The sequence below is a fragment of the Coturnix japonica genome, chromosome 10 (genome assembly GCF_001577835.2).
Source record: "Coturnix japonica isolate 7356 chromosome 10, Coturnix japonica 2.1, whole genome shotgun sequence".
NCBI lineage: Eukaryota > Metazoa > Chordata > Aves > Galliformes > Phasianidae > Coturnix > Coturnix japonica.
The window spans coordinates 4,599,605-4,614,730 of NC_029525.1; the positions used below are offsets into that span (position 1 = coordinate 4,599,605).

The following is a 15,126-nucleotide window of genomic DNA, read 5'->3' on the forward strand; positions in this document are numbered from 1 at the left end:
GGATTTGTATTGCTCTGCTGAAACATAACTCAGTGTAACGATTAAACTGTATGAGTCTGAAAACTAATTCTTATGAAGCATATAATGCAGCTGTACATTATGCCTGGATTTCACACTCCTCAAAACAAATGCCTAAAATTATAAAAATGTTTGATTTCAGACTGTTAAAAATTAAGCTTTGATTTAAAAGAAATATCAATAAGTGCATTTTGAGACAATAGGAACATTTTCCCAGCTATGATTTTTTTAACAGATTTTCAAATATCTGTCAGGTGCTGGAGTCACAACCATCACAATTGGAAGAAAATGATATTAATTTCCTCCCTTCTAAGCCTGGAATACATGTCTGTGTAATTTGATTCTAGTATGAGCAGCAGATATTTTCTCACACTAAAATGACATGCAGTAATGTCATGGAAAAACACATCTCTGATAACAAAATAAACGCGTAAACTGATCTCACTGCTGGGTATGTGAAGCCAGTTATACGTAACTGTGTACTTCTGTGCCATCTTAGTTTATGACTTTGGATTTGCATTCTGGTTGGTAGCCTTGGTATTGCTGGTGCATTGTCCCAGAAAGAAGCATTTACTTGGTCAGTTTTACTTATTTGTACATGCACAGCTCAGTGTTGCAGTTCAGGAACAGCAGTGTATATGAGTGGTTTTGTAGATGGGCAGTTTTCTGGAAGTATAATCTGCTGAAGAAATGAAAGAAAGGCTCTTTTAGCCTACTTCCCTTAAGGAAACTAAGCGCGTGCCAGCAAACTGTCTTTTAAGGTATCATTATAACATTGTTGGGTTTCTTTCTAATTTAAATCTGACGATTTCAAATAGCCTTCAACATTACATATTATCCCCATGTGCCTCTACACAGCACTCACCCTCCTTTAGTACCCATTATGTCATTTTAATAGATGCTTTCTTTTCAGGTCGTTTAAACTGGTGGTCCACGGTGTGTACAAGCTGCAAACGTCTTCTTCCCTTGGCCACAACAGGTGATGGAAACTGCCTCCTGCATGCTGCCTCTTTAGGTAAGGGGGAATCTGTGCATGGAGCCTTCTGCTGAAAATGTTTATGAGTTTGCTCTGTTCACTGCAGGGGAGTTGGGCTGGGTGAGCTTTAAAGGACCCTTCTAATTCAAAGGATTCCATGATTCAATGGAAAATAATTTCCAATTGATTAATTAATCATTAATACAACATCTTTGAAGCCATTTTGCAAATCATATGAAATAAATAGAAACCTGTGAAGCCAAAAGTCTTTGATGTTTGCTCCATATCATAACTATCATGAGGAAGCTTCTTTTGTTGTTGCTGTTGCTAAAATCTTGCACCAGCAGATCTCCAAAAGTAACTTTGTTAAAAAAAAAAAAACCAAAAAAAAAAAAACCATGAAGATTTTCAATCATTTTGAAGGGAGTTGATCTTTTTCGAAATAGTAGGGAAAAAAAATACATATGTATATGGGTAGCTTTTATTTTTTCCAAGGATCCTTTTTATCTTTGCCTACTTTTGTTGTTGTTGTTGTTGTTGTTTTTGCTTGGAGGAACTGTATGTTATTTACAAAAAATGCTGGGTTTTTTTTTTGACTCACAGAGTTCAAAATACACATACTTAATGCCAGCAGCTGATAATATAACTGAAACTTGTGTGTCTATGGACATGTGTCTCGATGAGCGTTCTGCTCTTTTGTCATGGTTACTGCTCGACTGTGCGAAGATCTGCAAACTGTCTTAAAAGAAGCTTGAAAGCCTGTGGCTGGTTGTATTTTTAGACTTCCAGTCATCTTGAATGCTATTTATTTGGATGTTGAAGCCAGAGGAAATTTGCCGTCATGCTGTGTAAGAGTGGACGCCTGTGGGCGTCGGAATCATCATCTGCGATGCAGAGAAGTGCCTGCAGTTGTCATTAGACTTCTCGTGTCTGCAAGCTCTGCTGGCAACTAGAAGCAGCTGGCTAGAAGTAACCTGTGCGTTGAGTATTCCATTGCTTGCAGCAAAGTTTGTTACTTGCAAACATATTCTCAAACAACTTGCATCCTTGTCATTCTTTAAGCCAAGTTTAAGCTTTGTTAGAATTCCCTTTTACTGTTGGCTACTTTATAAATTGTCTGTTTTAGATGGAAACATCAGAAATAATGAGTAAATTATTTGCCAAGGGGAATCTTAAATAATGTATAAGATATGTTGCTTTTGCTTATAGGACAATACTAATTATATTAGTGCTTGTTATTTCTGTTCTAATGTAGTTTCTTTAAAACTGAGTGCCTTCTTGTGACACTGTAGGAATGTGGGGATTTCATGACCGGGATCTTGTTTTACGGAAGGCGCTATACACTATGATGAGAAGTGGAGCTGAAAGGGAAGCACTGAAAAGAAGGTGGAGATGGCAACAGACCCAGCAGAATAAGGAGGTCTGTATGGTCTGAAGACAATCTTGCTGACGTAATTCAGAGTCGAAAAGAATATTCTGAACTTTGTGCAATTTTCATTTGCTATAAATTCCTCCTTTTTCCTTTCTGCAATGGGGAGAGAGATTTGTATTTAGAATTTGAACATCAGAAGTAAATGTATTTGTAGCTTTGTGGGCATAAATATGCACAGTCAATGCCTACAGTTTGTGTCTTAGATCTTTGTAGTAAATGAACGTTCTTTTCATCTGAATAGGAATGTTGAACAATTAATGTATCATGTAAGAAGACCAGAAAAGTTAATTGCACATAATACTACAGAACTCTGCTTAAATATTTTTAACCGGCATAACTCCAGAAGTGTTTCATTCTCTCTCATAGTCAGGTTTAGTGTATACAGAAGAAGAATGGGAGCGGGAGTGGAATGAACTGCTTAAGCTGGCATCAAGTGAGCCTCGCACACATTTCAGCAAAAATGGAGGCACTGGTGGTGGGTAAGTGCAGAGTATCAGTATCGTGCAGTGCATTTGTTCCAAAGTATAAGACTATCAACCAGCCTTAATGCAAGGGCTGTAGTTTTTCTGTCTGGTTTTTGTAATGAAGAATATTTTGGTTTGTGTACTCGTTGCGTTTTTTCCTCTAGTTTCTGATTCCCCTGAAGAAAACTGTATGTGAATAGTAAGTTGACAAAGCGTAAAACATAATGAAAGAACAAAAGGTTAAAAAAAATATTCTCTGGGCTATGGCATAATATTGTATTTTCCTTTTAAACCTGTGATACCGGGGATAGGGAAATCTAATACAGAAGGAAGATGATAATCAAATTGTCATCCATAATTGTTTCCATTTTCTTCTATTTAATTTTTTTTTTAACTGATTGATTTTCATTGTACTCCTCAGTTTGTTTCCCATGCTTGTAGATATTTTCCTGTTTATATGCTTTAGTCTTCTAATGCAGTTTAATTCACTTTTCTCTTAAGTTTGGCCATTTATGACTAGTTTTCCCAGTCTGTGTTCTGTCTTTAATTCTGCAAATTTCATGTAGTTTATGGTTTCAGTATATTCTAATCAGAGATGTCATGAAACATTGCATTCGGCAGTTACCTGTATTCCCCAGACAAAATCAAAAGGCAATACCACATGCTGTTGTATAGAGAACAAATTTAAATTGTTTTTCCATGGTTCACAGTTCTTCTTTTTCTAATTGCAAAGAGGTAAGCATAAATATGTAACAGTTCATTTTTCCTTTAAAAGAATCATGAAATGCATCCAGTGTTCAAAATAACAGACTCTGAAAAGAAAAAGGAACATCAAAACAGTATTTTTGAGATGAAGTTTATTACATTCTCTACTTTAGGTACTATATTAAGAAATCTTGCATATTAGTCTTTGAATTATAGATGAAGCATTCTCCTTTGGTGTCAGGATTAGCAAAAGCATCAGAAGTTGTGTGTGCTTCAAAAGAATTTAGTGACAGGCTTAGGAATTATGCTGCCTCGTTCACCTACAAATCTTAATAAATTTCAGAGATTGAAGCACGTGTAAAGGTGACCAGCAACCATCACTAAACCTCCACGGATTTCTTTTCTGAGAAGATGTTCTTTCTGAGGCCTGAATGTTGGACAAATAAATGAGAACACTGAAAAACCCTGCTCCTAGTTTTTTGATCCCAATATGCAAAATCCTTCAAGCAAATCAACTACATATCAACTGAGGCACAGTCTTAATTTGAAGTGGATTTGCACATCCTACTGTAAACGTTAAAATATATATATCAGATTTTCATAATTGTTTTGTTCATATGGCGTGATACAGATTATGAAACATACATATTTTTTAAAGTGGATGATATTCATTTTTAGGAATACCTGTCAGTTTCTGGCTGGCTGTCCTATATGGTGTCAGCATCTTGTTTAAAAAGTCAGGTGATTTCAAATGGGTTAGAAGAGAGGGAAGGTTCCTGTGATCTTCCCATGTGTCATTAGTTTTATTTAACACAGCAACACCAGAATGTTTAAACAGGAGCTATCTCTCGACTACATGTAATTTGGGTTTTCAGACTTGGTTAGGTATTCAGAGTAATTCAATGAAGTATCCAAACTGCTGCATCCATCAAAGACGTTTATCTTGCAGAAGATTTAGTTTAGATCATTTTTAAATAAAGGTAATGCTTAAAACCAGTTACTATTTGATGTATTTCTCTATTACAGGAGTGCTGTTCCTTTCATACTATCTCAGTAGGTAGAACAATTACCAGATGCAGATAGAAGGTTCAATATTGCAAATGTTTTATATTATTTATATTCAAATCTTTTATATTAGCTGATCATAGAATTACTCAGGTTGGAAAAGACCTCAAAGATGATCAAGTTCAACTGCAGCCTAACCATAGTACCCTAACTCTAACAACCCTCTGCTAAATCATATCTCTGGAAAATTATGTTCCTTATGACTAACAAATGCTCTATTAAGGTTGTTTTTCCCTGAGAAAAAAGCATTGAGTTTTTAAAGAGTAAGAAATAAAAAGTAGAACTTGAGATATAATTTCTAATCTCCTTTGGTTAATGCAGTATTGTGGATCTGATCCAAGCCATAATGATACATGTTGGAAAAAATTCTTTTATTTGTGTTACCTTCATGAAAATATTACAGATCTTGCTTTATGTTCCATATGTAGTAATTATATCATTTCATATCAGTTTTGTCTGATATTCCTTTCACATGTAGAACAGCCTGTTTGTTCTCTTTCTTTTCTTTCATTGCTTGTGCATTTCAGACATCAGATGATCACTAGATCAGAAACTGCCTTAAGCATTATGGATTGGGGTAGCTCAGTCTCTTTTTCTTTTTTTTTTTAATTGCACCATATTGTGTGTACTTGTACCTGTTAAATTCTTTTAGTAGGCAGTTATTCTTTTTGTCCACCTTTGAAATTTAGGACTGTTTTGTTGCAAAACATCGTATTGTCAGCTGTGAAATTTTACCAGTCAGTACCCTTATCTGGAAGAAATAGGTGTTGAAAGGCATTTCCATACTTCTGCTGTGTAAAGAAAATGAATTTAATAGATTTTGTCCCATGATGTCTGATAAACATAGTGGTATCAAAAATATGAAAAAAAAGATAACAACAAAGGCAGAAAACTCTTGAGGTGCCCTAGTTGGCTTCCAGTTAGATTTTATGTCAGTGTTCAGAAATTCCTTTCAAGAACAGCACTTTTTTTGTTCGCATTTTAAAGTACCTGCTCACTGTGAAGCTGATTGGGTTTGAGTCCTATTTAGAACCATGGAATAGTCCTGAATAAGCCATTTATTTTAATCTGTAATGAAATATGACCTGTCTACTGTACCTACTCCAGCTAGATTAAAGGAATGGTAGTTAGATTGATCCTGTAAAAAGCCAACTAGCCAAACAAAACAACTTCTCTGTAGTGCTGTTTTATTGTTTGACTGTTGCATTCAGTTGCCCCAATGTATAGGATTCTTGTATAGATTTTTTTTTCTATGTGTTTTCTGAAACAAGAAGCTCCACTGACAAAACTTCTTGGCCATGTCTGACCTCAGTACATATTGATTTGTATTCCTTCTGCATTCTGTAAAAAGGATATGAAAATTTTCACCTTGTCTTCAGGCAAATGTTTAAGTGAGAGGGATGATCTTACCTCCAGATGTGCTTATCTATTTAAATTATTTATATATATTCAAGATGAAATGCTTAGAATTTTTATTTCAGATGTTCAAAGGTGAATTTTATCTCACTGGGAAAACAGATAGCAAAATGAATCTCCAGTTATTTAAGTAGATACTCTTTTCCATCTTAGGAATCTTTTGGTAATGATCAGAGGAAAAAGCTTTACTCAACTTTCCAAGTTAAATTCCACCTACTCAGGCTGACATTGTTTCTTATATTGCTAAGGTAAATTGTCTATGCTATGGTTAAAGGAGCTGGAAGAGAATTTAGCTTTCCATTGCAGAATTTCTCTGCCCACGTCGTCATATGAAATGACTGTTTTTATGATAGGAAGCTGTTGTACACAAGGAGTTTGGCTGAGATTTACCTTTTCAGTTCTATCTATGCTATCAGACAATATCTCAGTAATTAATTTTGATGACTAATAAACCCATGTGGAGTCTGCATTTAAAAACACTTTCTGTAGCTATTACTTTATGTCCAAAAAAACATTTTTCTTTCCAATTTCTTCTGGTTTATTTCAAGAATAAGAATGTGTGTTTCAGAAGAGTAGGAATATGAGTAACAAGGAAGAGGAAATAGCTGCCCCATGGGGTTGGTTTTCTAAAGTTTCAATGCTGTGTCTTCCAGAGTTGATAATTCAGAGGATCCGGTGTATGAGAGCTTAGAAGAGTTCCACGTTTTTGTCTTGGCCCACATTTTAAGACGACCTATTGTTGTAGTAGCAGACACAATGTTACGAGACTCTGGTGGGGAAGGTAAGAGTTTTTCAATGGAAATCGATGCACTTATTTATGTACGTTGCTCCAAAACTAATGCCTCCTGTTTATTTTCATGGAAGCTGCAACAGATACAAAGAGCATAATAACGTTATTTGATAGAGTAAATTCTCGGCTACAAAACTGTTTTTCAACACAGTCACTACTGTTAGCTGTGCATTTTCTCCAGCAATGGACATGAGTGTGCATGCTGCATGCATAAAGTCTGCACTGATGGAGAAGAGCCACTGATTCACAGTTGCCATGATGATATCATTGCTTGTAAAATGTTCCCCATGCAGTCCATCTTTCATCAGCCTGAGCAGATCCAAGTCAGAAGGTGCTAAATCCAGACTAAATGGTAGGTGTGGTTCAGCCAAGACTAACGGTATACTCTAAATTCTTCAGACTGGTATGAAACCCAGTGTTATTGTGTTGCAAGAGAAAGGTTATTGTCTTCTCTGGCCTGACTCTGGAAGTTTGAGCCTTCAGTTTAGTCAGCATTGCAATGTAGCAGTCAGAGTTGATGGTTTGTCCCGTTTCTTGGAAATGCAGAAGGATTGCCCTTCCCTATCCCAAAAGAGAGTGCATATCACTGAAGGCTGTTTTGAGCTTCTCTTCAATGAGAAATTCTTACACCTCTGCTCCATGGGCTGCAAAAGTCTTGACTCCAGCTCACAGTGGTGACTCCATGTCTTGCCACCAGTCATGATAAGATCAAGAAAAATGTCACTTCCAGCCTAATATTGCTTTAACAAGCCCTGACAAACCTGCATATAGTATTCATTCTGTACATAAGTGAGCATTCATAGGACCCTCCTGACACAAATGTTGTGATATTCCAACATTGCCACTATCATTTCCAATATTAAAGCCAGTATTAAGGTCCATACACAGTTCACTGGCCACTATCCATCGATTGGCACTGATAGCTGATTGAGATGCTCTTCTTTTCACATCTGTGCATGGCCTTCTGGAACATGGCTTGTATTTTACATCACTATTATCATGGCTGAAATGCACCATTCGCTTTTTCACTTTGCTCACATCCACTGTTTGGGATCCAGAAACATTCAACGAGTGTCAGTGAATCGCCATTAGGTGCATTTTTTCCACGTGGAGGAATTCAATTCTACACCTGTGCTTCATCTGCACTTCCATGTCAGATGCTGTTTTGCCAGACTGCCCCACTGCCGCCATCCCACCAGCAACCACCTCTGACATTGTGGGCCAATGTAATAAAATAAGAGGCAATACTTTTGAAGCTTTGTCCTTACAGATGTGTTAAATGTGTGACAGTCATCAAGATTTTGTTAAAATACTTTTATATCTTTTCTATTAAGCAGACTAAGGATAAGTATATGTAAAGGTGGAATGTTTTCATTATTGCTCTTAGTGTATTTCCTGATATTTTTATAACAAATTTTTACATGCTGTTATGCCTGTTTGCTCCGCTTCAGAGCTCTTCTACTGGAGCTCTGAAAGCAGTGAAGCACAACTGTTTCATATAGTAAATGTTAATGTCTTTTTACATAATTTTTTAAAAAGTGATAATAATCTTATTTTTTATTGCAGCATTTGCACCTATACCATTTGGAGGAATTTATTTGCCACTTGAAGTTCTACCTAACAGATGCCATTGCTCACCTCTGGTTCTAGCCTATGATCAGGCACACTTCTCTGCTCTTGTTTCCATGGAACAAAAAGATCAACAGAGAGAGCAAGGTACGCTATAAACATAGGATCTCAGGAATAGATACTGAACACAGTGCACTAAGTACTTTCATAGACCTGTAAGTGTATGTGTTTGTCAGAAAGGAAGCAATATGCACTAAATTTTATTTCTTACAGTCTAAGCTTTAGTAGTCTAATCACAAAACCATGAGCCAAGAATTACTCAGTTCTAATCTTTGCATTATCACAGTGTCTTTTTACGTATATAAATAGCTATAATTGTAGTAATGTGCTGTGCTTCTGAGTTCTTGAAGGACTGTGCTAATTAGGGTTTATAAAGCATTTAGAAAGCTAATTGTGAATCAGGTAATGAAAGGCCTCTTCCAGCGCACTAAATGCACTTGTTTTTCCATTTTAAAACATACAGTGAAAATCAATCTTTATACCTTATCTTCAGTTTAACTCCATAATAGTGACAACAAAGTCCAAGAGGATATTTGTGTGTCAGATTTGAGCTTCTAGGATACAGGACTAAAACTGACAAGAATGTCAGGAGTGGATTAATTCCTGCACAGGTAGCCTAGGAGGTAGCTGTAACTGCAGTTAATTTGAAGACCTCTTTGCCTTATAGTAATCTGAAAGAAGCGAAACAGCACTTGGTCGTCCTACCTTTCTCTTGTTTCCCAGCACCCAATTTCAGAGTAGATAACTAGCTACTACTGGGTTTGGTGTGCTGGGAGTTCTCATGTGCCAGCCTGCTGTTTGGAACATTTTTTCTCTAGGTGCTCTCTCTCATTAGAGCAGAAAGTCAGTATCTCAAAGAGAATCCACCTCTCACTGTATCACAGAGAATTTAGATTGCCATGAGATTTTGATGTTAGGACATTTTCCAAAAGCATTATAACAGTTTACACGACTGGTATGTTGTGAAATGCAAAGCCAGTAGTCCTAGAGCTTGTGTCTGGTTGGAAGCCAGCTAGATAGATTTGCGTACATGTTTGAAGAAACATAGAATCCTAAGTAGGTAGACTGTAAGCAGTCAGGCTCCTGATTTCATTAGTACCACTTTCTTCTCAGAATAATTAACCCTGCGTCACCATTGGGCATTATGCACGGCTGGGATGGTGCTTCTCAATTCTGTGTCTTCTGTTGTGCTGACGCATAATTAGTGTAGTGGGAGTCTAAGATTCTTGAGCAGTATTGTTGCTTTAGGGTAGCATATACTTCCATAAGCCATTTTGTTTTTCCAGTATTTCATATGAAAAATTGTATATTTTGATGATAGTTTTATATGAATATTCATTATTGCCAAAGCTCTACGTTTTAAAAAATCATTAAGCTACAAAGCTCATTTAAAATTATATAAGTATGGGTTTAAAATGAGTTCCTCCAGCTGTCATTTACAGATTGCTGTGCTGACACCTCTAGCACAGAAAGGGCTGCATGTGCGGCTTTCCAGTCTCAACTCAAACTTCTAACTCCATCCTGCTGTGAATAAATCTTGTCCACTTAAGCTTCCAGTTCCACTTTCATGAAATTCAAAGCTAAATAGTAAGCAGATCAAAACAAGCAGAGCTCGGATGAGCTCATGTCTGTCTGCACTCCTTTGGTGGCAAAGGGAAACGTGTTTTTGCTAAAGACGTGATGTGGCTTTAGAAGAATTCAGTGAAGAGGAGCTTAGCATTAGGCATGAGTCTTCCATGTATTTTTGCCGATGTCTGCAGGGGTGTTTTAAATCCCTGATGAATACATAAAGATGTGGAACATGTGGTTTTTCAGATCTCCAAAGTGAATTTCATTTAGTCCTTCCTAGAGAGCGGTTTAGAGGCAACTGAATATCTTGCATTCAGTTCCCTAAGACTGCATGCATTCCATCTGATTTTGGATGTATGTTGGTATTTCCCATGGTTATGGGGCAGTGAGCATGCTGCAGCTGTGCGGTTGTCAACAGAGAGAAAGCTGTTGATTGAAATGATGGAATGAGGAAAAATTGTTGAAGGACAGATTTTATTGTAAACAGTTTCATGAAAGAATCTGTCGTTCAATTGAGTCATTCTTGTTGGAAGGACCTGAGTTTTGTTTTTTAAATGAGATCGTATGATATGGGCAACACTGCAGGTTGTTGCATGTGGCAGCCTTTGTGTTGGTGGAAACTGAATCATAACACAAAAATGGGGGAAAAAAAGTTGATCTGAAAGTCAGATCTCCTATGAGAAAATGAACCCACTCAACTTGCTGAGCCTTCAGTACACAGAACTATTGCAGGGATCTGCAAGGAGATGCTGGGCGATAGCTCTGGCCTTTACATTCCACATTGCAGCAGCCTTCCAGCTCAATCTGTAGAAGAGCTCTTACGAAAAAGCTTTCTGCATAGAAGCCGTTTTCTAAATATTAAGCTGATGAATGGTATGAAATTTAAAGTCTGCAAAGCAAATTCTTACAATTTAATGCAAAAATAAGGAAGAAGTGAAGGAAGGAAGGAATTTTGGATACCCTTTTAAGGAAACTGTCTCACTACTGGTGGTTACTCCTGTTATGCTGCAGCCAGGACAGGAATGTCTCCATGCCATTAAGTTGCCAGGTTCTACACGTGTCTATTAGAAATTGTAGAGCTGTTTTCCTGTAGAGCATGCCTCCATAATGTAATAATAATATGTATTTTGTATGATCTGGTTTTACATGTTTTGCTGCAGGGTCTTGAATACACAAGCTTCAATTCTGTGAAGCAGCAGAGAACGCTTGGCATTAAATCTGGCACGAAGGGAATGCTTTGGCGTTCAGCTGCAAAACTGGTTGCTGTTAGAGACTGCTGGCAGCTAACAGCACCGTGCTTGTTCTTCAAATACTGTGACAGGAAATAGATTGGCACACGGATGCTCTTGTATCTTGCCAACACAGCGGTGTTGGCAGCTTTGGTATGGTGGAAGGGAGATCCACAATTGTGAGGGTCAGAATAGGATGGCAAAGGCGCCACAGTACATGGCCAGATTTTGAACTGTCAGAAGACTGAGAGCTTTGAGCTCTGACTTCTTAAAAGAAGCTCCTCTTGTTATCAGGCACAGTGTTTCTACTCTAACCTGAAGGGTAATTCTCCAGTTAATAGTGATATGTTATAGGCAGTCAGCAGCTGAACTTGATTAATCTCCAGCTGTTCCATACTGTATTTGCTGTTAGCATAGGGAAAATATTTCAGGAATTACTTTCTATAGGCAGTAGGGGGCAACATTTCTACGAAATTCAGAGAGTTTGAGCTATTACCAGACCTGCAAATAAGATGAAAAATAAGCATATTATGTGCAGTTGTTGAGCTGTCTGAATCTAATACCAACATAACAATGTTAATAAAAATGCAGTTTATATTTCCTGAGTTCTGCTAAGTAAAGAGTAATATTTAGCCAAAAATGCTGTGCCTTTGTTTGAGAGCATATTTTCTGAACTGTAAGAAATGCTGTAAACAGCACATAACCAACTAATGCCATAAACTTGCAGTAATTCACCACCATGTTGCTGGATGATTTCTCTTTATTTCTCTTTATTCTTTGTTCCTCAGCTTTGCTGGAATAGCTACCTGGGTGAAGTCCTTAAGGGCTGTGGCACAGAAAACTAAATTCCTTGATTGGCTGTCAGAGAAACAGCAGTGACCTGCATTGTGCTGAGGATCCTGCCCGGTCCTTCAGCAGATTTCTGGCTGTTTTCTAATGAAATGGAAGCAAATTGCTGTTTTTAATTAAAGCTGACAGTGCTTTTCTCTTAGCTTATTGGTGGTGATGAATGACAGGCACTCAATGAAATCGAAGTGCAATCTCTGCATGCTGAGTGTAAAACAAAGACATTAAGATATGTCAGAAGGCAGAGAGCTCTGGCAGGGAGGGGCAAGAACAGAATAGCCAAAGCAGATAGGCAGTGATGCTGGGTTATTACAGCAGTAATGCTCTTTCCTCTATACTGAAGGCAGGTCTCAAACTGACCTCTTAGCTCATAAATATGTTGATCTTTGCTCCTCATTTATGCTAATTCACAGTTTGAGTCCAGAATCCCCGTAACAACTGTTTGCTTTGTCACATAATGCTGTTATCAGTATGTTTTTATTTCTTACCATGGTTTTGTTTTTCACTGACAAACCTGAAAACAAAAATATTTAGCAAATGTGTGTGTCTGTGTGAGATGCAGAGGAATGCTTCAACGTTTTGTTGCTTCCAGTTGTTCTGTCTCCAGGAAATGTTTATTGTGCAATACATAATAGCGTTGTCAGCCCTGAGGTCTCTGCTCTGCCTCTGGTGACTATGGCCAGTAGCAGTCAGGGTGTTACTCTCTTCCTCCCTTCCTCTGTCACACAAGCATCAAAATACAGACGAGCCAGTACTGCAGCACATCCAACTTCTGGCCTTTGTCTTTACCTGTGTTTTTTTTAAACTGCTTTTCGCAGCTAAATCTTTTGTCTCTGTTCCATGCCCCCCACCCCAATTCTTGTTTTATCTCTACTTCAGCGGTGATCCCCCTGACTGACTCTGAACACAAGCTACTGCCTTTGCACTTTGCGGTTGATCCTGGGAAAGACTGGGAGTGGGGAAAAGATGACAACGACAACACCAAACTGGCCAAGTAAGACCTTCCTGCGACTTCAGTATTAAGCAGTAAAATGTCCTGAGCCGTACCTAATCCAAGTACTGAGAGAGCTGCTACTAGAAAGAGCTTTGTTCATGTTTTGGTTGCATGGGAGATGAGGTGGGGGGTGGGTCTCCATCTGATGGTCACAGATCAGACTGCTGTTTGCTGGGCAGTGTTGTCTCTCCCAGTTACCCTTTTTCTCTCAGGGTGTTTTTGACTGTGTGTTCCTTTCTGTTTTCGTCCTTAGTTTGATTCTGTCTCTTGAGGCAAAGCTTAATCTTCTACACAGCTATATGAATGTAACATGGATACGCATACCGTCTGAAACACGGGTAAGGTAAACTTCCTCCTCAGTCTAAACCAAACAAGTGATATGAGGCACAATGTGGTGTTGTGTGGGGTAGGCTTCATGTCCTGGCCAGCTGCCTGGAACCACCTGTATCCTGGCAGCGGAGACAAGTCGCTTGTAGCACACCATCACTGCCTCTGGGTTTGTAGATTGATAGTGTTCTGTTTTTAAGACAGTTTATTGTATATTTTTGCAACTTACGTACTGTTCTGAAGTATATTTTCTAGCTTTCTCTTTCTCTTATCTATTTCAGTAGCCCCTTTAGTTCAGAAAAATAAGACAGGCCTTCTCTAACTACTTTTTTCTCAGAACCTTGGCTTGCTCTCCTAATACAACTGTTAGGTCACCAGTCCCCAGCCCTTTCTCTTTTTAAGAATAGATTTGGTCTCCTGGACAGCCTCCAGTGTAGGCTGGCTGACAAAAGGCCACAGACTGGCACTGAACTGGAGCCTGGTTCTTTCAGAAAACTGTCTCTGAACTGTGCCCAGCTGGCACCTCATCAGCTGCACATTTCTCTGCAAATTACATTGAATAGATTGAGGGGTTAGTCCGAAGGCAAAAGGTTGCTAGGAGAAGATGGTGGTGATTTAGACAGCCTGCACAGATGGTGTTTGAAAGGAGGAACACAACACAAAAGGAAAAAGGGTTTAACAAGCTTCAGGAGAGGAAGAAAACCATTTTTCTACAGTTTCACCTTAAAGCAGTAGCCACCACATGAGAAAAAGGAGAGGCAAAATTGTCCTGTAATTGTGAGCTGTAAGCCTGAAACCACATGAGACCTGCATTACCTTTCCCTACTTCAGGAATTCCAGACAAGAGGACATTTAAGTACTCAGGGACAAGAAACAGGTGTGCATTTCTTCAGTGAAGGTGTATATATTTCCAGAGTGGTTCTATATCACTACAGTTAGATAAGTGTTTCAAGTTATTCAAGTTATCTTTAGCAGATTTATTTTGCAAAGCCTGGATGCAAAACTAAGTTTTGCAGGATTAAGTGACTACAGACAAATTTGAAATTATCATAGGATTCTGTTACTGCATTGTCAAGGAAGATACTTTATCACCTTACCCAAAATGTGACTTGGAACTCAGACTTTCATGAACATCAGACTGATGTTTTATCTACATTGTATTTCCAGTAAGAGTGAGCAGACCTTATTGGTCTATGTGCTCAAATTTACTATGTCAGACAGGATGACTGGTGCATTGTAGCTCTGATGTAAGTGCACTGGAGACCTGAACAACAAAGAAATGAACTAAGTTGTTTTATGGACATGGTGAATTTTGAAATGTTACTACAGACAGATTTGTATTCTGCACACCCCTCACAGCTTTCAGCAGAACCCTGCTAATTTTCCATCACGGAGGTATCAGTTCCCTTCTGGGCTGTCTCCGCACCAAGAGGCTGCAAGTATTGTGGATGCTTCCAGTTCAGTGACTGGTTTCTATATGCAGGGCAGCCACTCCGCTGGTCAGTGTGAACAGGGAGGTTGAGCTGCAGACTTCTCTTGATGAGGGCACTAACTTTCTCCATTATTCAGACAATGGTTTTCACAGATCATCTGAATAACTGACCTCTACCCTACAAATGTGCTTGGAGTGAGCCAAAAGCTACTGCAGGAGCAAGATAGGCAGCAG

At 38.4% G+C, this 15,126-nt stretch overlaps 1 protein-coding gene across 7 annotated transcripts in view; it reads left to right on the forward strand.

Moving 5' to 3' along the window:
* OTUD7A (OTU deubiquitinase 7A) overlaps window positions 1-15,126 on the forward strand; it is a 105,726-nt gene that overhangs the window by 80,075 nt on the left and 10,525 nt on the right. For all 7 annotated transcript variants that reach the window (XM_015872691.2, XM_015872692.2, XM_032446782.1 and 4 more), the window contains 7 exons: window positions 932-1,033; window positions 2,287-2,414; window positions 2,793-2,905; window positions 6,730-6,857; window positions 8,433-8,582; window positions 13,019-13,133; window positions 13,387-13,471. In XM_015872691.2, the coding sequence (XP_015728177.1) occupies window positions 932-1,033; window positions 2,287-2,414; window positions 2,793-2,905; window positions 6,730-6,857; window positions 8,433-8,582; window positions 13,019-13,133; window positions 13,387-13,471 (821 nt within the window). The remainder of the gene's footprint in view (window positions 1-931; window positions 1,034-2,286; window positions 2,415-2,792; window positions 2,906-6,729; window positions 6,858-8,432; window positions 8,583-13,018; window positions 13,134-13,386; window positions 13,472-15,126) is intronic.